The 23,729-nt window shown below is 50.1% G+C and overlaps 1 protein-coding gene across 30 annotated transcripts in view; it reads right to left on the bottom strand.

Annotated features, from left to right (window-relative positions):
- MAPK8IP3 (mitogen-activated protein kinase 8 interacting protein 3) overlaps positions 1-23,729 on the bottom strand; it is a 63,598-nt gene that overhangs the window by 23,594 nt on the left and 16,275 nt on the right. For 9 of the 30 annotated variants that reach the window (XM_077316673.1, XM_077316671.1, XM_077316644.1 and 6 more), the window contains 10 exons: positions 21,445-21,565; positions 20,404-20,474; positions 19,663-19,754; positions 17,512-17,535; positions 13,681-13,816; positions 9,670-9,916; positions 8,454-8,553; positions 8,038-8,159; positions 5,206-5,217; positions 3,451-3,468 (listed from right to left, as the gene is read on the bottom strand). In XM_077316673.1, the coding sequence (XP_077172788.1) occupies positions 3,451-3,468; positions 5,206-5,217; positions 8,038-8,159; positions 8,454-8,553; positions 9,670-9,916; positions 13,681-13,816; positions 17,512-17,535; positions 19,663-19,754; positions 20,404-20,445 (793 nt within the window). In that variant the 5' untranslated portion in view covers positions 20,446-20,474; positions 21,445-21,565. Of the gene's footprint in view, positions 1-3,450; positions 3,469-5,205; positions 5,218-8,037; positions 8,160-8,453; positions 8,554-9,669; positions 9,917-11,619; positions 12,225-13,680; positions 13,817-17,511; positions 17,536-19,662; positions 19,755-20,403; positions 20,475-21,444; positions 21,566-23,729 lie in introns of those variants that run through there. The other 21 variants (XM_077316645.1, XM_077316659.1, XM_077316655.1 and 18 more) reach the window with 12 other exon arrangements.

Genomic DNA, 23,729 nt, shown 5'->3' with positions numbered 1-23,729 from the left:
AACCGAAAATCAAGGTATTCGTCCTAGCTTTATCCACCATGTTGCCTTCAACCGGGACAGGCCTGTCTACTCTGACAGCGTCTTGGGTGTTGAATTTCCCCATCACCTACGGCCCGGTCCTTTTAACGAGATGCCAGAAATTGAACCTGGACCTTCAGCACACAAAGCAGATGCTACACAAAACTAAGCCCCTACATACTGTGCGTTCTCCTGGGTCAGACTGTAGCGGAACGGACCTGCTTCAACCTTTTCTACCTTGCCCCTTCAAAGGGATTCCCAACTCCTAGAATGGCTTCTCTCTCTATCTCTCTAGAGCAGGGGTAGTCAACCTGTGGTCCTCCAGATGTCCATGGACTACAATTCCCATGAGCCCCTGCCAGCGCTTCCCCAAATCTATCAGCTCCGGGCTATCAATCTCACATTTGGGTTGTTTTCTCCCACTTCAGCCAAGAAAAGGGCCATCACAACCCCTTGTGTTGCTTTTTCTAGATTCAAGTCTCTCTTCCCTCTTTATATTGGGAAGAAATACGCTTGTTCGTCGTGTCGGTCATTGGTCATTTGGCTGACTCGCACAGTAAAACACCAAACACACATTCAAGACAAACAAAACGTTTGGGAGAGCCACAGTGGCACAGAAGAAGAATAAAAAACACGTCACCACAAACCCCCAAGACTGTACACGGACACCTTCTTCCCACAATGAGATGGAGGGGATCGACAATGAAACGGGCAAACTCCCCACAGGAATGGAGAAGAAGCAGCAGAGGCGTTCTGAAAGGGGGTGAGGGTATATGTGGAAACCACTACAACAACCAGTAAGGCAAAAAGAGACGATTCCCTTCGGATGGTTCAAGCAGCGTGTGATCTACAGGCCAGATTATCCCCCGGCAAACCAAACCGCTGGGCTTAATTCTGATGCAGCAATGAACGATCCAGTTTATGGGGTGGCAGGACTCGGTTTGCAAATAAGTGGAGAATCGCTTGATTCAGCACGTTGTCAGGCACTGGCACAAAATTTTTTAGGGGTCCAGTCCGCTAAGCCGCTGAGAAATTCCTGGATGAAAGACCCTAGGCTCACAAACAGTGTCTGGACAAGATATTGCCTTTTTAAAAACAGTGTAGGTGATTCCCACAGAATGAGAGTTTGGGGGACACAGCAACCTACAAATACAGCCCCATTCATCTTTTATTATTCCTGCTTCTTTTTGCCCCATGCCATCCAATCCAAAAATCAATAGACATAAGCAAATTTGCATCCTTTATAGCCATTGAGATTGAAAATGCGTACGGCACATTTTCCTTCCGTTTGCTTTTAACCTGCCGGTTAAATGCGAAGCCAGCTCCAAGAGGCCAAGGTCAGCTTTCAGACGCAGCCCGAGAGGCAGGGGCAGCTTGGCTCAGATGCTGTCAGCGTGCAGGAGGGGAAAAGAAGAGGCAAGCCGCTTCCCCAAAACCAGGAAGCGAAGAACAAAGGAAACGGCGTGGAGGCAAAAATTAAAATTATTTCTCGTCGACTGTCCTAATGTTTCTCGGTAGGCATCACCCCCAAATTAAAGCAGGCCAAAAAGGACGCGCCTCTTCCAGTGTTTTTAAATATTTCTACGTACATCGTCCGAAAATTAAATACTCCCAAAAGGATGCCAAAGCGAGGACCGTATTAAAATTTGCCCATTTTCAAGGTAAGCAACATGTAGTATACAATCAGGGGTAGTCAAACTGCGGCCCTCCAGATGTCCATGGACTACAATTCCCAGGAGCCCCTGCCAGCATTCGCTGGCAGGGGCTCCTGGGAATTGTAGTCCATGGACATCTGGAGGGCCGCAGTTTGACTACCCCCTGGTATACATTGTCCATAGATTATATATATAGATTATAGATTGTCCATAGATTATATATATATTATATATATAGATTATATATTCCTGGAGGAACCAAAGTTAACAGTGTCCCCGTGGAGAGAAAAATGTAGAGGTAAACTGAATTTTTTCGCCTCCATGCCATTTGCTTTGTTCTTCATTTTCGGAAGGCAGAAGGCGCGATGGAAGGATCCCCGCCTGATGAAAGCTAGCATGTCCGAGAAGAAGGCCCAGCCTAGCTTTCACCCTGACTACAAGACTGAGTATAAGGCAGCTGCCTCAAGACATCAGGCTGAAGTTCTCACCGTGAGAATTCCCATCGATTCGGCATGGGTGGGCATTCGAGGTCCAGGTGTTGTTCTAAAGGCGGTCTTAGGCCCAGTGGATCTGAGAGACCGTCTCTCTGCCTATTCCCCCCCCCCCTCCAAGAGCCCTATGCTCTGCCACCGCCTACTGGCTGGTGATCCCTGGCCCCAAAGAAGCATGTTGGACCTCAATGAGGGCCAGAACTTTTTCCATCCTGGCCCCCACCTGGTGGAACGAGCTCCCGGAAGAGATCAGGGCCCTGGTTGAACTCCCACAGCTCCGCAGGGCCTGCAAAAGGGAGCTCCTCCGCCAGGCATTTGATTGAGGCCGACCGACCCAACAACATCAGCCAGCCCCCCCCCCAATACCCGTCTCTATGACCTGAACAGAAATGAGACCTCCCTGGGGGTTCTTCTTGAAGTGGCTGTTCAATGGAACCTGTGTAATAGTCTGTTAAATTTGAAACCACTGTGGTGATTGCGGGTTGATGGGTCGTGGTGTGGTTGTGATGCACGCCCTCAAAGTTTCATGGTGACCGCCTGAGCCTTATGGGAGAGCGGTAGAGAAATCCAATCAATCAATCAATCGGGGAGGCATGCTTTCTTTAGATGATGCATGGACAACGCAGCAAGCATCTCCTTAGAAGAAGAAGAAATATTAGGAGAGGCATCCTCCATCTTCTTAAGGTGGAAACAATTCCTCCCCTAAGGCAGCATTTGCCCTTTTGATACTTGCACTGAGGACTACCTGAAAAATAACCCTCTACTATGTCCGAATAAGCAGGGAGATCTTTTTTAATGGATCAGCCTGATTCTAAAGGGTGTCCTTAAAAATTAACGATTAATACTTTGAACCCTGTGCTTAAAAGCGTGAGGTCAGGTACTAGCCCAACAGTTCGCCTGAGGAACAAGTCCTGTCAAAACTCACATCAAGGGTGGGGGGTTCTTTTTAAAATATATATAACATTTCCAGGAGAAATCAAACAGGGGAAGGGACGGACTTCCAGGCCTCGTCCCCCGGCCGGCCTGTTCCGAGCTGTTTGAAGCATCTGAGTGGATCAACGATGACGTCCCCAAAGGAAAAATAATCCCCCCAAACAATGCAAGAACCATCTACTGCTTCTCGGGAAAGGGAACGCCATCACCGGCACAGAAATGAGAAATGAAAGAAATCAAAAAAAAAAGAACAGGCCCAGGAGTCCTGGGGGGAGCATGAAGAAATGTCAAATGAACAGAAGACGGTGGGGAGAGGGGGACACCCACAGGCTCAAAAACGGCTTTGGCCTTACCAAAGAAATCATCTCGTACTACGTAAGTCATTCCGTATGAGAAAAAAGAGGGAGGCGGGGTTCAGAGAGAGAGAGAGACGAAGAAGAGACAAAGAGAAAGAGAGAGAGAGAAGCAGCCGTTAAATTGCAATCCGTAAACGGCAAAACATGGCAATGTACTTTCTGAGCGTGTCCGAGCTCGGAAATCGGCTACAAAACCGATCGCTTTCGGCCGGGACGGACGGGTTTCGAAATAAAGCGACCGGCTGGCGTGTTCGGGTTTGGTCATTGTTCTCTGCCCTGGACAAACAATGTCGTTTTATGACGAATTGTGCTTTTTTGGGGGGGGGGGAGTGACCCAAAAGATGGGGCTTGGGGGTGGGCGTGGGGGACCAGTGGTGGGAAGGCGTCGGGCCTAAAATGAAAAGCCCAGGGGCGAAATTGGCACGGTGGCAGTCACAGGAATCAAAGCTGTCGGAAGTCCCATGGTGAGATTACTGATAGGAAACACCATGAATGCCAGAATGGAAGCACACTAGGTATAAATGGGGGAGAAACCAATCAGTCAGTTATCTGATTGACTTTTGGGCTCACACGTTCCTTCCTCCACCCCACCTAGGACCAAAATAATCCTCTAGTCCAGGGGTAGTCAAACCTGTGGTCCTCCAGATGTCCATGGACTACATTTCCCATGAGAATTGTAGTCCATGGGAATTGTAGTCCATGAACATCTGGAGGACCACAGGTTGACTACCCCTGCTCTAGTCTATGAACAGTGGTACCTAAAGGGCATTTGTCCTTCGGCAGGAAGGTTACCTACATCCCTTTCCTGCTCGATGAATGAAGGGATACACCACAGAAGAAACGCTAAATCTAGATGGATGTTCTTCCATCTGTCCTATGTTGAGTGGGACAGACACAACGTGCAGGCTCCTAATCCTACCACGATCAGACAGTCAGACGAAAACAATCTTCTCTCCGTGTCCTCCGCATCATTCGTGATCTGGTTAACATCTGTCGTGTGTGTTTGGGCTTTTCTGAAATCTAAAACCTCCCGGGATTCTTTACCTTAGACAGAAGCTGCCCTACCCCTTAGCTTTCAAAGCCTTTCTCTTGGGTCTCTGTTTTGGGGAACCAGATCTACGCTCAGTGCTGCTGAACTGTAAACACACTCAATGCTCATCTAGCCAACGTGTCCTTTGCCAGACTCCAGCTGCGGTTCCATTGGCCGACTCCATGCCTTGAGCCTCCCCAAACCTGTCCGCTGTGAGAAGTGAGTTTCGGCCTTCATCCTGCAAGCCCTGAGCCCCTCCCCAGCTACGTGAGCCATGACGCCTACAAGATGAATTCACTCAGAATAAGAAACCAGGATGGTTTATTGCCTGCCCGGGAAAACATAATCCCACTTCCTGGCAGACATTCATTCACTGCAGGACTGCTCTGTCCCCTGAGCCCCAAAGAGGGAGGGGACAAAGCAGTGGAGCTAGGCTGCAAAAATCCCCCCCCCACAAAAAAATCAAGCTTATCAAGATGCAGGCGGCCAAGTGAGCAAAAAGCAAAGTTGTTCTAAGGGGAATCTTAAATCATGCGAGCCAATCAGATGAGGGAGAGGCGGGACAGAGGCTGCAAAGCCAACCGTGGTTGGACGGGGGAGTCTCACATGGGTCTTCCCCAGCATCATTCAAAAAAACGCGGGAAAGGGAAGGGGCGGAGAAGGAACCGGAGGCGGGAAAGGGGGGGCCACACGAGGAATCGGAACAAAGGAGAGATACACACCTGAAAACTCAGCTATGGGCCATGTCCAGCGAAGCACAGAGAAACAAGAGGGGTGGGGGGGAAGTGGGGGGGAGAAAAGAGTCAATCAGTGACCGAAACCAACAAAATAATAATAATAATAAAATAAAAGGCTGGATTAAAAACAAAAATTAACAATGATTTGCCATTTCAGTGTCCAAGGGCATGAAATAGGAAGAGACGGAACCTGGCGCGATTGCAAACAGATTGAACCAATGGAAGGGGTTTTGGGCCGAGTGGGGTAAGGTCAGGGTCTCCCCCATCCCCGCGGAAGCAAGGGGGAGGCGGCTGCGTGGAGAGTGCAATTCTAGACGAGACCCCACTCTCTCGCTAGCCTTTCCTACAAGGTTTGCCGGACGTTTTGACGTCAGGACAGAAGGCGGCTGCTCGGCTCGGGTCCCCTCCCCACCTTAACGAGAAGGCATGCCCTTGGTCTTCCGAAGACCCTGATTAAAACCCTGGCTAAAGCCGGAGAGTATAACTTGGCCTTGTGACCAAAGCTGCCCGTGGGTTTGTAGTTCATCAACTTCTCCAACTCCTGAAAAACAGGCCAATCTGAGAGGTTTCGGGCCTGGTCCGGTGAAGCCAGAGCAAGGGGGTAGAAGTCGGAGAGGGCAGCATGGGCTGCACTGCTTCAGTGTCTTCCACACATGCAGCTCCCTGCAAGCAGAAAGCTAGCATAGTTCAGGGGTGGGGAAGCTCCTCCCCCTTCTCTCAGGTTCCTCCAGTGATTTTCTGGTGGCAGAAAGCGTCCACTAGAGGGAGCGTCGTTCCTGCACTGTGCAGGGGGTTGGACTAGATGACCCTGGAGGTCCCTTCCGACTCTGTGACTCTATGAAGTGTAAGCTCCCTCCCTGGAGTTCAGCAGCCGGAGACTGCATGCTGCTGCGTGCCTTGCCTTTAGGATGCTTAGGGCTGATCCTGCGTAGAGCAGGGGGTTGGACTAGATGGCCTGCATGGCCCCTTCCAACTCTATGGTTCTGTGATTCTATGATTCTATTGGCCAGACCTCAGAGCTCCAGGTGAGCAGGCCAGCGTTTGAGATAAAGATCTAAGACCTGAATTTCGCACCTCTGCTTCCTGGATTTGAAGCCGCTACATCACTTACCGCTCCTGGGTTCTTCCTTCTCTCCTCTCGGCCAGACATTCCCTCTTAGTTGAGGGAACGGAAGCATTATGGCTCCAAAACCCTGAACCAACCTACGAGAAAATTTGAGTTGCTCCCACCCGCAGCTGGGCGCCCCTCCCTCCGAGATTCTGGATCGGACAAGGCAAGGACAGATCTGTCTACCAACCCCACACACAGACCCTAACCCCCAAGCTGCAACGGAGGAGGGGAAGATGGAAAGATGGATCCATGGCTAGGGTGGGAAAGGAGGGGAATTCCATTAAGCAGTTACAAAACTGGCCCCGTGACAACTCATTTTGCAGGCTTGGTCTGTTTAGCCTGGAGACGACTGAGAGGGGATCTGACAACCATCTTCGAGTATTTAAAAGGCTGCCATGTAGAGGACAGAGCAGAGTTGTTCTCTCTTGCCCCGGAGGGACGGACCAGAACCAATGGGATGAAATTAATCCAAAGGAAATTCCGTCTCAACATCCGGAAGAAGTTCCTGACAGTCAGAGCGGTTCCTCAGTGGAAGAGGCTTCCTCGGGAGGTGGTGGGTTCTCCATCTTTGGAGATTACTAAACAGAGGCTGGATAGCCATCTGATGGAGAGGTTGATTCTGTGAAGGCTCAAGGGGGTGGCAGGTGACAGTGGATGAGCGAGAGGGTGGGGAGTGTCCTGCATAGTGCAGGGGGTTGGACTAGATGACCCAGGAGGTCCCTTCCAACTCTATGATTCTATAATTCTAGGCCTCGTCGGAAGCCGCTTGATGGTGCATCAATACAGAACGCGATCTCTTCCTGGGCAAGGACGGGGAAGGTGGAGAAATTGCATTCTTCCGGCATTCTTGACTCTATCACAGCCTTTCCTGCTTTACGGATTTGGTGCTTATTGCTAGACATGGACTCAATTGTGCCAGTCGCCTGGAACACATGTGACAGAAAAGCAGGTTCCAGATTTAGCAAATGAAACCAAAAGAGGAGGGCGTTGGGCGAGGACGCTGCGAGGGAGGGGCGCGGACCAGCAAGAGGTGAGGGCGAGTTTGGGGCATGGGAAGGAACTTGCAAAAAGAGGGGAAGGAAATCAAAAATGCTGGCAGGGAAAGCTGACGGGGATTTGAGAGACACTGTGCTGTGATTCTTTGTGTTGGAAGGGAAGGACTTTGCGTTGGAGGGGAAGTCCTCCTTGGATTATGATACTTTAAATTGTGGGGAAACTCCCTGAACAAGAAAACCAGCACAAAAGGCAGAAAATTGGGGAGTGGGGGGGGGACATCTCAGATTCCCGTAGGTGAGCAGAGTAAAGTCATGCAAATTAGCCAAGACTGCAAAATAAAGAACAGAAAGTACTGAATGTGCTTAATTTGAACAGGAGCCGGGATTCTCGTCTTCCTGGGGCAGGATTCTGTATGCACAATGTTGACCAAACCATATCCCCCCTTCCAATGACTCCAGTCTAACTTCATGTACGGTGGAACTGAAAGAATCCACCCATATCTGGAGCCGGGACGCCAAAGCGTTCAGCTCCCCCAAAGAAAGCTACAACTCCCCTCTGGGATGCAACGATCTAGCCGAGCCTCCTTTGAAACTTTACCCCGGTCGTTTCTTCTCAGCTCAGTCTACCCAAGCTCAGTCTACCTTGCGGATCCGCCGCAAGGACAGACCGAGCAGGGATTTCAAAAGCCGCGCCCGGCGAGCACCCCTTACCTATAATATCGGCCCCCTCGTCCACTTCGCCGATGGCTTCGGAGCCCACCTCGGTGAGCTCGGTGTACAACGAATCTGTGTTGATGCCAAAAGCTTTGTTGACGATGCCTTGGGTGGGGCTGCTGGGCGAGGAAGGAACAAAACAAGACGACGACAAACTGTGACTGGCCATCGCTCCCGCCTCTCCACTCATCCTTATAGCATTACGGGCGACGCCATGCATAAGCTAACCCTACCCCTAGCCTGAGAATGTACGGTAAAATATATCCCCCTATTTTTACATGCAAATTCGCATGTTAGGAACACTGACCACACTATGCACAATCCAATGTTGTGTGTCCTGGTAACAGTCAGGTTACTCTCAGTCCATTAACCGTCAATGCATGTAGCAATTTAAAAACACACAAAACACGTACCTGTTCCCAGTCCGCTCCAGCCGGGGATCCTGATACACATCCAGCTCGGGAGTTGAGTCGATGTCTTGAAAATCTGACCCCTCGTCGCTACTCCCCATTCCTACCAGACGACACGAGAGAAAAACAACAACACGCAGAGTTCAGGAAGGCCAGTGAAACCTGGGGGCTGCAGAAAGGTGTGCACACCTTCTCTGCTTATTTTAAGAGATGTTTTCGAGAAAACAATGCGATAAGAGGGGAACGGGGGATTATAGAACGAATTATACGTATCGAAGGGGATATAGAGCAGGAAATCTTTCTCCCCGATGTCCCCTTCATTATAATTTTAAAGGCACGGAACACGACAGTCCTTGCTTCCATCATACTATTAGGCCTTTCCTGACCAGATTGAACACTTCCCTTGTTTTGTTTTGTGTTTTACTGACGTTGGCTTTAACAGGCCCTACGTTTTTAAGCACGTTAATACTGCAGTTGCCGGTTGTTCTGACGTCATCGGCAGGCGCTAAGGAGCTACGGGCGCCTCGGGAGTAGGGGGGGGCATGACAGTTGGGCATCCAGGTCTGGCCTTCAGAGAGAGACGGATGTCAAGGTCATAGCTGGGGTATTGCATTTGCAGGGAAACCAAGGCATTTGTCGGAGGAACTCGAACAAACATGACTCTCTGCTTAGTTCTAGGCCTGAAATACCCTACAGAGAAAGAAGGCCTCCACTACATGAATCTTTAGCTAGGACCACAGAGCTCTAGCTTTAAGGGAGGTTGTGACTATGTCCAAGGACTGTTGCAAGCCAGGAAGCAGCAGTATAGAAATTGAATGAATGAATGAACGAGTGAATGAGCAAATAAATGAGCAAAAGAATGAATGAATGAGCAAAAGAATGAATGAGAGAATGAATGAGCAAAAGAATGAATGAGAGAATGAATGAGCAAAAGAATGAATGAATGAATGAATAAGTGAATGAATGAGTGAATGAATGAATGAACGAATGAATGAGCAAATAAATGAGCAAAAGAATGAATGAGAGAATGAATGAGCAAAAGAATGAATGAATGAGTGAATGAATGAACGAATGAATGAGCAAATAAATGAGCAAAAGAATGAATGAATGAATGAATGAATGAGCAAAAGAATGAATGAGCAAAAGAATGAATGAATGAATGAATGAATGAACGAACAAGTGAATGAATGAATGAGTGAATGAATGAATGAACCAATACCTATGCAGACGTTCCGCATCTCCTGGGTGACCTGGACTTCCATGTTCCGGCTGTTCCGCTTCTCTCGGGACCGCTTGTTGTTTTTGGCCGTGATGCCGTAGTCGTTCATGGGCTGGAGGCTCTCGTTCAGGGGGGTGACGGCCGCGGAGGGCACGGACGAGGTGGGCGTGTTGGACTTCGTCCCGGTGGTGCTGGGGGTCGCAGCTGCAGACGACTGGCCGGATTCAGACATCTGCTCCGTTGGGCACTGTGGCCCCGCATGGATTGGAGCAGAGGGGAAAGAAAAGAAGGGGGGAGAAAGGGTTCAATAGGTATTAGGTGACTGCCCCGTTGGTGACTGCCTGGTAGCATTATGGGATGCGAGCGCTACTCACTAAGCAGCCCAGCACAGCAACAATCAATGAACAGCTTGTACAGCGAGTTGCAATTCAATTCTTTGGATTTTTGTCTGAATTTAGGCCGGGCGTCCTGCTAACTCGTTAGCTTAACCCGCCCCGACAGGCTTGTTGTAAGAGAGACTAGAACTCGAAAACATGCTATTACTCTGAAGCGTGCAGGTGAAACGGGCAAGATGTAGAAGCATATTCCTCCAGACCTAGCAGCTTTCACATTCTTTCTTTGGAAGAAGAGGCAGTGGGGTGGATCGGACTACCCAAGCCACTCAGGGACAAACCAGTGACCATGGCAGATGTGAGTTCACCAACTGCCCCCTTCTGCTCGGACAGCAGCCCATAAGGAGTTTAATCGGGGTCCCAGTTACCTGGGAGGATGGTGGGATAATTAATGTTTCATTTCTCAGGAAAAGACCAGCGAGAGGGGTGCTAGGCTGGGAAATCCCTGCCGACCTCAAAGAATCATCCCGTTACAGAGACATATAAAACAAGAGACCGAAGGGGAAGAGCCGCCCTACCCACACAGGATCGAGCTGGCCCAGTGGCCCGGAAGGGTTTGGACTCCTGCTAGGATGATGGGATGACTGCTCAGGACACAGAGTCACAGAGATGAAGGAGCCACAAGGATCTAGCAACGACTTGCGGCGAGACTCCCAAACGCAAAACCAGGAAATGGTGCAGGCGTGTGTTTGTACAAAGCGGGCTCCTGCATCCGATCATGTGACCCCCCTGAGGTGCCTTTCGTAATATGGTCTATTCCCTGCACAGCAACCAAGGAGCATGGAACATCTGCAAACTGACTGCCTGGAACAAAGCAGTACCCCAATGACAGGAGGATTCTGGGCCTACAAAGCCAACTCCTCTATGTAAGGGGAGGTCCCTAACATCAGCTTTGTTCACTTGCATGGACTGGGAATAAAGAAATGACCTTGGAAGAGCCCTCCACGCAAGGAGGGACAGGAAGGGCCACCTGGCCTGCCTATCTAGCCCCGCCTAAGGCTCAGCCAGGCCCAGTAGCCAATCTGCTCCATAATTCTGCATCCCCCCAACCCACATCAACATTCAGCCCCACCCAGCGCCCCATTTCTCATCATGATCATCTATGTTTGGGCCAGAGACAGTCAATCTCCTGCTTTGAATATGAGGACAATCGTTAGGGGAACAGGGCATTGCTTTCCCAGGGATGTTTCAGAGACCGTGGCCCCTCTGCGAGTCATTTAGTTGGGAGGTCTGATCAAAATCCATCTCTACCCAATTCCGCCAACTGACGGGCCAGCTCACACAAAATCGAGCTCCCTGGCTAAGCCTGGAGCGCTGTGCCGAATGTAATACAGTCAGATGTGATTTGAAGGTTCTCCACCACTCCTGTGTGCAGAAGCTTTCCCCTGTATCACTTGCCCAGCCTACGACTGTCCAAGGAGGGGGGGACACACAATATTTCCAGAAACCCATGCTGTCGTTACCCCCACACCAAGAGTCCCCCCAAAACACTGAAGCTGTGAGCTGATCCTGATCCGAATCAGGCACTGCACACACAGAGAGTGAGGAGAACACACACCTTATGCCTGGCTGTGCTACATCTGTGACAGATCTGATGGGTGAACTCAACCCTAACTCTCAACTTCTGTCCAGACAGCTTAAGGAACAGCTGTTATTACGATGATCGCGACGATGAGGCTGATACGGGCACCGGCTTCTGTCCTTGTGCCGCCCTAGCTACGACACCACAACTCTCCAAGGAGGGGAAAAAAGCAAAGCAGGATGACAAACCAACAATGTGAGATGGGCGCACAACCCTTTGCAATCATACCTTTCCGAAAGGCAAAGGATGCTCTGCTTGAGAAAGAAACTAGATCTGGAGTCATGCAGGCTAACCTGATCCGGGGAATATTCAAGGATTCTCTCTGCCTAAGCAATAACAAAATAATTTATTCTATAATGGCCCGACCTCTAGCTGCACGCACAGGATTCCAGAATACAATCTTGCATGTGCGTGGCCAGCCGGCCTGCAATTCAGTGGTGCAGAGCTGTGTTTGCACACTGCTGAGATGTGCTTGCACTGTACTGCCTGTAGGATCAAGGCATATTAAGAGCAAACCTAAGGTATCCTGCTCTTACGAACCCAATTCTGGATATTAGGAACGGTGTGTGTGAAACGGTAATGTTCCAAAGGGTGGGTAAATAATTAAAGCAGGGGTAGTCAAACTGTGGCCCTCCAGATGTCCATGGACTACAATTCCCATGAGCCCCTGCCAGCGAATGCTGGCAGGGGCTCATGGGAATTGTAGTCCATGGACATCTGGAGGGACGCAGTTTGACTACCCCTGAATTAAAGGTTCCAGATTAATTCAATTAAGTTGCCTGCCATGGACTACAGTTGTACAGGAGTCAGAGGTTTGCCCCACCCCTTCTCTGGAGGTCATTTCGGGGATGGGCAAGCGAACATTAAAGATTTCTGGATCTATATTTGTCTTCTGCCGGCCGACAGCTCTACCGAAATTACTTTCGATGTAGCAAAATACTGCGCAGCGGCTTGCTCGATAAGGCAGAACAAGCCGACCGATTCCCTGTAAACTTACATATGTAAGTTTTATGTATAGATTTATATGCTATTAATCGTTTTTTTTTGCTGTGCATATGACAGCGGGGTGTTTTCGGATGTGTCTGCAGGCTGATTTTGGATCATAATAAAGCAATAAGCCGCTATATCTCACTGGCTTTCCGTAACCAGGTGACAACGTTTTTGCATTTCGTTTAGCCATCCCTTTCTGCCCCATGTATTAATAGCTGCTTCCATGTTTTATATGTCGTTTAGCTCTGGTTTTCACATTTCAAATGGGGTTTCCCCCCCGAAAAATCTGGCAGGCAGCATTGACTCTTGAAAACCGGCTTGAACCGTGCTCCGATTTTTCGCGGTTTTTAAGATGCTATTTCATTAGGTCTTTTTCAACTGGTCAGCTGAGGGCGGAAAGGCAGGTTGTACATTTTGTACAACAAATAACACAAACAGGATGTACCACACCGGCGTGGTGTGGTGCTTAAAGAGCAGCGGACTCTAGTCCGGAGAACTGGGGTTGATTCCCCACTCTTCTTCCCCATGCAGCCAGCAGGGTGACCTTGGGCCAGTCCCAGTTCTCTCCGAGCTCTCTCGGGCTCATTCCCCTTACTGCTGCAGGAAGAGGAAGGGAAAGGGGTTTGCAAGCCGCTCGGGGTCTCCTTTGTGTAGTGAAAAGCGGGGTATAAAATCCCAGCTCTTTTCTTCCTCTTCAGAGTGAGATGTTGGGAGTGCGTCCCTCATTCAAGCATCGTGGTCAGTACTCTCGAACGCAGAGCCCGGAGACCTGAACAGGAAGGCTCCATCATGTTCTCCTGCCCCGTGTTGGAAGAACACTGAATCAAGTCTCAGCCCCCACTCACACACCCCTGAAGACAGACGCTTAAGAGTAGAGAGAGGAAATTAACGAGAAACCCCTCAAAAGGACAGGGCTTAGCTCAGCAAAGCATCCCGTGCGGAAACGGAATCAAGCTGCAAAGGGTTCCAGACACACAGAGCTCTCCTCATGAAGATGCTATTAACGCGGAGGCCGGCAGCCCTCCTCGCAGGGGCGGCGTGTAAAACCTTGTAGCTGGAGTGGGACTGCAGCTGGCCGAGGTCAGTCAGGTGCCAGTGGTCCACTGCGGGGGCGATCTTGGCCCCCACCTGCCCACGTACCATGCCATCCGTGAGGGGGAGGTTCAGGGAATTGGGCCGGCTCCTATGGGAGAGACAGACAGACAGACAGACAGAGATAGAAGAAGAGGGGAAGAGAGGCGTCAGAGAAACCAGCCAACGTGGGAAATACAGCGAGCAACACAATCAAACTTTGCACTTAATAACGCAAGCCGCTTAACTGCTTGCTCCAAATTGCCTTGGGACACCTAGAACAAACCATGGGGCTGAAATTGTCCAGGATCACAGTAGCTCCCGAGGAGGTATAGTGAGGCAGTGGGGTACCGATGAGCCAAAAGCTACATGCCCTGCACTCTGCAGGAAGCACAGAATCAATCTTAAAAGCTGCCATTTTATGACGAGATTTTTAACGTCCTTTTGGGATAAACACCGCGGTTCCGGGACGTCGTTTCATGCCAGATACCTGGCTCAGTTTTTACAGCCGTACTGTTCTGTATGGTCGGTCGATTTACAAGGAGGGTTTGTTTTCCTCATTGCGATGTTAGGTGTTTTTCCTGCAAACAAACCTGAATATACAATGGCAGAAGCAGCCTCCAAAGACTTTCAAACCTACAAATGAGATTCTCACTGAAAATCATCCTTTCCGATTTCTGTTTAAGCCGCTAGTCCTCATGGTGGGGATCACGTGCCTGCAGAAACCTCGAAAGCTACAGAGCGGTGACGGCACGAAACTTTTACTGGTTGGTTCCTCAGTGCCTTCCCCAGCACCCTGCCCTGGGGACGAGCACAATCCAAACACGCGGTGTGATTTATTCCCCACGTTCTGCACGAGGAGTTGCGGGATTTCAGCTTCCCGGAGCGCAGAAAGCGGACCGCACTCGTAACCCGTTTTTGTAGCAAAAGCCCCAAGTGTTATCAAGTTTGTGAATGTGCATCGGATCGACAATGTGCAGTGGTTTCACAATTAGCGCTGCTCAGGAGGAGATGCAATGGTAGTCTTCAGGCAGCGGCTGGCCATGCCCTGGCTAGGGATGCTTTAGGTCAGGGGTAGTCAACCTGTGGTCCTCCAGATGTTCGTGGACTACAATTCCCATGAGCCCCTGCCAGCAAACGCTGGCAGGGGCTCATGGGAATTGCAGTCCACTAACATCTGGAGGACCACAGGTTGACTACCCCTGTTTTAGGTTGATTCTGCCTTGAGCAGGGGGTTGGACTAGATGGCCTCTGTGGCCCAACGCTATGATCCCGGGAACCGGGATTCGCCACGGCCGACCCCGCCTCCTGCATCAGATTGCCCCCCTTCTCTGAGCTCCGCATCACAAAATATTTAGGACATCCAAACAAGACGAGGCACATTTGATGAGTGCGTTTATGATATATGCACATGCAGACATTCAGACAGATCTCTTTGCTGTCAGGTGGGGGGGGGGGAGAGGGAGAACTGTGGCGTGGGGGGAGGGAGGGGAGAGTCCAGGTTCGGTTCTGTTCCTTTGGATCCACCCTGAAGCCCGGTGTGGTGCAGGGACTGCTTACAGCTAGCTTTCTCAATCAGGGTGTCGTGAAACCAGGCGGTTTCCTGATGGCCCTGGGAGGGTTTCCTAAACGGGCAGGAGTTAATGAATTTCTCAAGACATTTTTAATTTGTTAACCATTTAGCGGGCGAGATGACCGGATGTGGTCATGCCGACCCACCCCTGCCCTCCCCAAATGGCCAATGATGGGCCTGGAGGCGGTGGGGAGGGGAGGGGCCCCAGGTGGGCATGTCCACAGCTCTGCTTCCCAACCACAATTTGCACAATTGCGCCACGTCTGGGGTTTCTTGAAGCCTGAAGAACGTTTCCGGGGTTTCTCAATGGTCAAAAATATTGAGAAAGGCTGGCCTACAAACTGGTGACATTAGGCCTCCAGCCCCAATTCAGCCATGGAGCTAACTAGCCTGCAAGGAGGAGAACGAGGGGGTGGGAGAGACCATCCCTACAGACCTGGCTGCTTTTAGAGAAAGGCTCGGTCGGGCCGTAAAAAGCACAGCGGCGAGCTGAGCTGTCCTGTAGACAGGATGCGAAATGGCTCCTTAGAATACCCTAGCCTCAGGGCTGCAGTTAGGGCAGGGCTGCACAGGATTCTTCCTCCGGCAGCACAATGTCCGGAGCAACGTGGAGAGCTGCAGCCTCGCTGCGGTTCAGCTCTCCTGACGCTGCAGCGGTGCCCGGGAGTCCTTGCTGAGCTATTCCTCAGCCCAGCAGCACACGGCTCGCTATTCTAGTAAGGGAGCCGGCCGAGAGACAGCAGCATCGGCTTGGCCAGGAGACTTGTGTAATGGCAGCTGAGCCTGCAGCGATCCAAATTAAAGCAGCAAACGCTGGAGGACGGAGGGAAGGGGGGGAACAGCGGACCAGCTAATGGTTCTGGGTAATTTCAGGCCTGAATGGGGGGGGGAGTCCAGTTTTCCCCACACTCAGCAAAAAAATACAACACAGGATAAAACCAAGGCAATTCTTTATCTTGGATTCTACTGATTTGAACTCAGCTACAGTCCGGTCTGCAGGAGCAGGAGAAAGTCACAGCCAGGTTTTGCAGTGACAAAAAAGGGGCTTTGGCAGAATGCCTTCTGGGTCACGTGGTTTTAATGCTCTGGGAAAATTCCACGCAGGGAGAATTTCCCAACAGCTCTCCTCTAGCCATCTGAAGCGGTCTTACCATCTTAGGACTGTGCCGCTGCATTCTAGCACTTGCTGAACAAGTCCCTTTTGCTAGTGAACATTTTACACCTCACGTTCCTTTCTTCTCCATCTGCTATGTCCCCCTGACGGTATCAGAAACCCCCATGTATTTCTGCCACAATTGTATCTCTGCTGGTCTGCAGTCCAGATGCTTTTATTTGACACCTTAAGGATGATTTTATGCAGAGCAACCTCCCAAAATATTCCTCACCACCTCTCCCTTATTACCCTCTTTTTCCATCCCTGTTTGGTTGCCTTAGTTCCCACGTCTTCCCATCCCTTGATGCCTGGACTGTTGTCTGCATATTATGACTTTGTTTGAACTGTGCCTGGTTTGAGTTCCCAGGGGAAGGGGACTCCCCTTCAAGCCCCTATATCCCCTGCCCTATGCTTTGTGAGCCAGTTCTGACTATGCCTTCAAAGGAGATGCTTGCATTTCTCAGAAAGAAACTTTAATTCTAAGAGTCTACTTATTTAGAACTGAAGTCCCTCACAGTTAGTCAGGCTCTTGTCCAAATTTCAGTCATTGGTTTAAGTTGCTCAACAGTATTTACATGGGAAGCTCTTAACTAATACACTTTATTCCTTTCCTGGAGATTTCTAAGCTGCTTTTGATTCCATGAAGCCGAGAAATCGGTCCCCCCTGTTAATCCAGCCTCCGTTTCAAAATAAGAGGGAATCCAGATCCAGCCTAGCCCCTGGCTATAAATTTCGGGAGAGGTGGGGCCTCAAACAGGGCTATTTCAAACGTCCCAGCACCCCTGCATGAAAACCCCAATGCCCTCTTCAGGGCCTGGGACTCCGAGGCATTCCAGAAGGTCCCCGACAAAGACCGTACATCTTGGAGCGAGGTGGACACTTCCACATTTAGACCCCTGACTTTCCATATCACCTGGCACATTTGAATTGACTCTCATTCCCCACATTTGGGCTCACCCCCGCTTTCCAGATTCGTCTCCACATTTGGGCTTGCCCTCATTTCCTCTGCCCCCTGCCCAAAACCCAAATATAAAGTACACATCAACCCCCCCCCCAAAAAAAGCCAGAGAGTGGGAATTACCTTTTCCTCCATGACTGACGGTGACTGAAGGTGACAAACAGAGAGCAGCCAACACAAGAGAGGCAACGGCACAAGAAGCAAGACAAGAGAACAACCATTAGAGTGCAGAGGACATGCAAGCGCATGGACACATGTTAGGTGCTCACACTGATGGCTCAGACGGTCTCACAAAACATGCGGCGGTCCAGAGGACACAACAGACACACACACACAAACAAAGTCACTCTTCGATGGTTGATGGATAGACAGTAGATTGGCCCAAGACAGCGTCCAACCCCTCCAAAGCACAGCCAGTGCTGGTCTCCTCTGGGGTGGAGGAAGAGGCAATTGGGGGCCACCCGCCACGCCAGTCAACAGAAAGCTCTCCTGCTCCGCCTTGGATCTTCCGCAGGGCTCTACTTGGTTTAGCTCTAAAGTCAGCCTGAGCCCATTCCAGCGCTGCCCCGTGATGAAGTGCACAAACTCAGGCCCACGGCAATCGGCCACAAGAGTTATGTTGGGGTGAGGCTCGCCACAGATCTGACCCAAGCATGGAGAAAAGAGAGGGTGGGCCGCGATGGGTAGGGAATCCGGGCCAAGTCCCCGGAGACGCGACTGAGCATGGTTTTCCTGCTGCACTGGCTTTGACGTACCAAAGCTGCTTTCGCGTGGGACAGAAACGGTAGCGGACCACGTCCCGAAAGACTGTTTTAAAACAGTTGCTGGGAGTGGAGGGGAAGAAATCAAATCGGATCAACGAACCGATAGATCCACCATAACTGCTCTTCAGCCACCGGACTGACTGCCACACGGACAAGACAAGACATGAGCAGATCACCATGGATCGCGACAGCTAGCTCTCTGAACCAGCCACTGAAGTCACACTCACAAGGAGCAACCCAAATGCCTGCCCCAACCCACAGGCCAGCCTGACATGTGACATCTCGGGCCAGAGGCTGGGACGGAAGCCAGAAATGCACCTCTGCGGCCCACCCATGCAAAAAGCACCATAAATATCTTGAGAGTGGGTGAAGCAAGTTATTATTATTATTATTATTATTATTATTATTATTATTATTATTATTATTATTAATAATAATTAGATTTATTTCCCGCCACTCCCCGTAGGCTCGTGGCGGGTCACAAAAGTTGCGTCACATCCATGGGCAACAGGGCAGCTACGAGTGCAGAAAGAAACACGCCTCTCTGAAAGACGAAGCAGAAAGCCACACGCAGCAAGCCAAATGCGGAGGGGGAAATGCACACGGTGGGTCCGATTGTGCGGCTCTGAAGCCACATGTGCGCAAGGCACGGCCTGGAATGAAGGGGAGAGCCTCAGCAATTTGGCACACCCACAGGGGATGCCCTGGCCTCTGCCCAAGACCTGGGCCGTGTGGCACCTCTTCTTCGGGCCAAGAAGATAACAACGTGTCAGCGACACAAACAAATTAATTCAAAAGAAATTCCGTCTCAACATCAGGAAGAAGTTCCTGACAGGGTTAGGGCTAGGGTTAGGGCTAGGGTTAGGGCCAATTTATCCCATGCTCAGGAGACCAGGGAGCAAGCCTTGGACAATGTCACTTTGGAGCATTTGTTCCTGCCCATTGAAAGCCAACCATCTATGCAAAGAAGGGAGGGAGGACGACAGAGAGGCATAAGATTCTCTAGGGCAAGGATAGTCAACCTGTGGTCCTCCAGATGTCCATAGACTACAATTCCCATGAGCCCCTGCCAGCGAATGCCGGCAGGGGCTCATGGGAATTGTAGTCCATGGACATCTGGAAGGCCCCAGTTTGCCTAACCCTGGTCTAGGGAACACGGCTTTCTTAAAAGGATCACAGAGGGGAAAGGGGGACAGAGAAAAAGCAGCTGGCTTGTGGAAGGGACACGTGGGCAGCGCAGAGGGTGGCGATGGACAGACTCTTCCCCTGACTCTCCTTCCAGGATTTCCAGGGAGCTGATGCTGAACAGCTACAAACAGCCTGCTGCCTGGACTAAGAGAGAGATGGCAGAGAGCATAAAGGCCAGGGAGGGAAACGTAAGGCGAAGCCAGCTGCAAAAACACCAGTTGGGTCGTTTTTCGCAAAAGCACTGGGGAGGACCGGCACTGCACACACAGACACCACAAGCCCGAAAATGCTCGCCAGCACGGACAGAGGATACGCCCCCTACCTCCTCCCGGGAAGACCACCTTCGTTTTGACTGTTTCCCGCCACCTGCTGCATCTTGGAGCGCTCGATGTGCTCCACGTAGGTCTGGATCATCTGCAAAGGAAAGAGATCACACGAGACGTTACTCCTCTTGGAGATGCGCCATCCAGGTCCTGGGCGAAACATGCAGAACAGGCCTTGGCCCAAGGGGAGCGGAAGGAGGCGTTCTTGGCCCCGACACGGACTTCAGGTTTCATGTTAGTGGAGCTGAAGATAAAGAGGTTGGGCAAAAGGGTTATGAGAAACGGAGAGCCTTGAGGAAGGATCGGGACCACACGTAGCTAGGCACCGCTGCATGACAGCAATCACCCGCCACTGGAATTTCGGGCGAAGATGAGTAGACCAGAAAGAAATTTCCAAGCCGGCGATGGCAAAAGCTTGATTCAAACCATAGAACGAGTTCCTAGGTATAAAACCTCGTTTTTGTATTTTACTTCATTGGTGAACTTATTTCTTTTTCTCTCTCTTGTTTTTAGTTAATATTTATTGATTATATATACACACACACATAAGATTGTCATTGATTAATTGGTTCTCTTATTTCTCAATTGGGGTTCTTTCAAGGATACCCACAAAGCCTTCAACACACTACCTTATATTTTATAGCTTAGATTTTATTTTTTAAGCCATATAACCTGGCTGTTTGTAAACCATGTCCTATGAACTGCTAATTCACAATCACGAAAATGAAACCGTCAGATACCTCCGTGTGGCGCTGGTGAAGGGCGTTGTATTCTTTCTTCATTTCTGATTCGCGCTCTTCCAACCGGGAAACTGTGCATTGAAGAAGATGAGAAAGAGACCAAATTTTAACGGGGACTCTAAGAAAACCTACCAATTCGGTTTCCCTTACTGGCCATTTCTCCAGCCCTGGAACACGCGTTTCAAGGTGGAGGCAACCAGAGCAGGGCACAATAAATCAAACGCAGCCGCCTCGCAGAAATACACAGAGGGATTTCAGGACGGGCTTCTTGGGTTGCCATTTCCTCCCCGATAATCCCGAGCTAACTGGGAGATTTCTACGGATTGTCCAACTGGGTGCCAAAGATCGATTTCATTGAAAGGCCATGGATGTAAACCAGATCGATACTTTGCCAGAACAGGTCCCTGACCCTAGAGTTCTAGCTTTCACGCCAGCACTGAAATCCAGCACTGAAATCCAGATTTCTCAGGAGAACACCAAAAGCCAAACAAATGAGGCTGTCAAAGTCAACAAGACCTTACAGATGGGGGAAGGTTTGAAAAGAGAACAAGAGAGGCGCCCAGTTGAGCAGGTGCCAAAGGAATAAAATTCCCTACAACAATTCCCACTAACTACACAACATATGCTAGAAAAGCCTACATTTCTGACACTGGCCCTGAGCCGATATTTCCATCCAGCTGCCCACCAGCACGCCAAAACCTCTTTCCTGGCCAGCCACTGTCGATTCAAAACATGGATCTGGAAGATGCTTTGGCCCCAGTTTTTTCCCGTCGTTTCACGCCAATTCTCATGTTCAAAGGCAATGAGTTGTGTGACAGCTATTCCCCTCCCACCTGCCCATTGCATGCAGATAGGATGCAATGCTAAAAGCTTGGGGCCTCCAACAATGCTTTGTTGACAAGGCCAATACGTACAATCACCAATTGAATAAACCCTTAAGAACAGTGTATGGGGTCTGCATTCTTCCTCATCTGTCACAGCCATGTCGGAACCTGTGGGCAGGTGCAGGGTTGCAGCCGCACAGGTGTTGCCCTCACTTACTCTGATCGGCGTAATTCTTGGCTTTCAGCTCCAGCTGCCGCGTTTGAAATTCAAGGTGCTCGACCTGGATCTGCAGTTCCTTCTTCTCCTGTTCCAAGGCATCTTCAAATTCAATGAATTTCTGCACAGAGCAAAGAAGGAATACACGGGTGAGCCACAAAAGTCCAACCGCTACCTGGACGGGGATGCCGCACCACTATTTTAATTTGTCCGGGGCGTTCTTAAAAGGTAAAGGTATCCCCTGTGCAAGCACCGGGTCATGTCTGACCCTTGGGGTGAAGCCCTCTAGCGTTTTCTTGGCAGACTCAATACGGGGTGGTTTGCCAGTGCCTTCCCCAGTCATTACCATTTACCCCCCAGCAAGCTGGGTCCTCATTAGGGTCCTCATTAGGCCTTCTTAGGGTGTGCAGAACAGAGAGACTTTCCTTCTAGGACGGAATTGGCTTGAAAATGCCTGGTGCAGAAGCCAAGAGATTGAACTGTATGCAAAAGAACGTCATCGTGACAGCGTTCCTTCTCTTCCTTGGGCTACAGTTTGAAACGAATCCTTGGCCTACATTGTATATAGTCCTAAAGATTTTAAAGAAAACGAACTCATTTCTGCACGGTGAATTCCGCACTTGTGAAAAGAAACAGGGCTGCCCCAAGGCAGAGCGAAGAGAAACAAATGGTGCAAAAGGAAAAGGATCTTTAATAGCTGCCCCAGCTCTATGCATTTTTGGCATTTTGCGTTCGGCTTCCTCGGGTTTCGGTTTTGGCTTTTCCATGCATCTTTCATAGGAGGTGGGGAATAAAAAGTGACAGTCCTCCTTTGGCAGGGCTTGCTTTCAAACAGCCAGGCCTAAACAAACAAAACAAGGGGCATGCAATTATTCTATTTTAGGGAGACGGCCTCCTCTTCGATAGGAGTCAGAGGTAAACACTTTGTCTCTCCTGCTCTGCTTCTAAGCTAACTCAGCATCCCGCAGAAGAACCACTTGGGCGCCAGACTACCGATATGGGGCTAGCTGGCGCTTAAAAGTTCACTTATAAGCAACCAAGCTATAGTTCCCACAAATGTTCCGTGAAAAGGCCTCTCTAAACCGGTTGAGACCCAGTTTGATTTTGGGATTCCGGCGTGGGGACTGGGGGAGATCAGTGAGTGGCCCAAGGTCACCCCGTGACCTTACTGACTCAGGAGCATCTTAGCCTGGGTCTCCCCCCTACTAACCTGTCCCTCTAACCACAATACCCCGCTGCTTCACAAGTCCTGGGCAGGCTCATCTGGGGAGAGACCACTTGAGAATCCTAGGCCTAACCCATTCTTTTGCTTGCAGCTTGTTTCTAAAACATACATCCCAACTCTCGGGCGAGGGAATTATCCAGGTGGCTTTGACATTTTACCTAAAACACCGCAGATCGTTTTAAAAACAAAAGCAATTGAAAAGACACCATTGCGTCTCGGGCTCCCAAGAAATTCCAACCCACGAGAAAAGGCTTCAAATTTTAGGGACTGTCACCAACGTTGTGGTCTTGGGGCCACTTAGCTTTAAAAGCCTACGACCACCAGGATGCTGGAATTGCTGTTTTTTTCTGGAGTTGCTATGAGAAGGTGGTTTCACCCCCCCCCCAAAAAAAACCCACAACAACATTGCAACAAAGCAAGAGTCATGGAACGAAAGCGGCCCATAACATTGCTTTAGGATGCTTGAGGCTGATCCTGCGTTGAGCAGGGGGTTGGACTAGATGGCCTGTATGGCCCCTTCCCACTCTATGATTCTATGATTCTATGATCCTGCGTTGAGCAGGGGTTTGGATTAGATGGCCTGTATGGCCCCTTCCCACTCTATGATTCTATGGTTCTATGATCCTGCGTTGAGCAGGGGGTTGGACTAGATGGCCTGTATGGCCCCTTCCAACTCTATGATTCTGTGATTCTATGATCTAGCCAAACGGACTAAAAGGGAAATAAATAACTGAAAAGCAGACAAGCCTGTATGCCACCAAGATCTCTCCCATCGGCCGAGCACAATCGATCGATAAGAGTCTCAGCGTGCCAGGAGAGAAGCAGCCAAGGCCCACAGAGAACCAATTCTCCCACACCAGAAATTCTCCTGTACAGAGAACCTCATTATCAGGGGGGGAAAAATCAAGGTTAGACTTCTACAGCAGTGTGGGGAATCATCCAACTGTATCTCCGTTCTGGTCAAGCCCTAATTTGGCTGTTCTCATCTTGAGAAACCCCTGAAACGTTCTTCAGGCTTTGAGACACCCCAGAAGTGGCGCGATCGTGCCAAATATGGTTG

The sequence above is a fragment of the Paroedura picta genome, chromosome 17 (assembly GCF_049243985.1).
Source record: "Paroedura picta isolate Pp20150507F chromosome 17, Ppicta_v3.0, whole genome shotgun sequence".
NCBI classification, from domain to species: domain Eukaryota; kingdom Metazoa; phylum Chordata; class Lepidosauria; order Squamata; family Gekkonidae; genus Paroedura; species Paroedura picta.
Note: the sequence above shows the minus strand (reverse complement) of the source record. Positions and strands in the feature narration are given on the sequence as shown.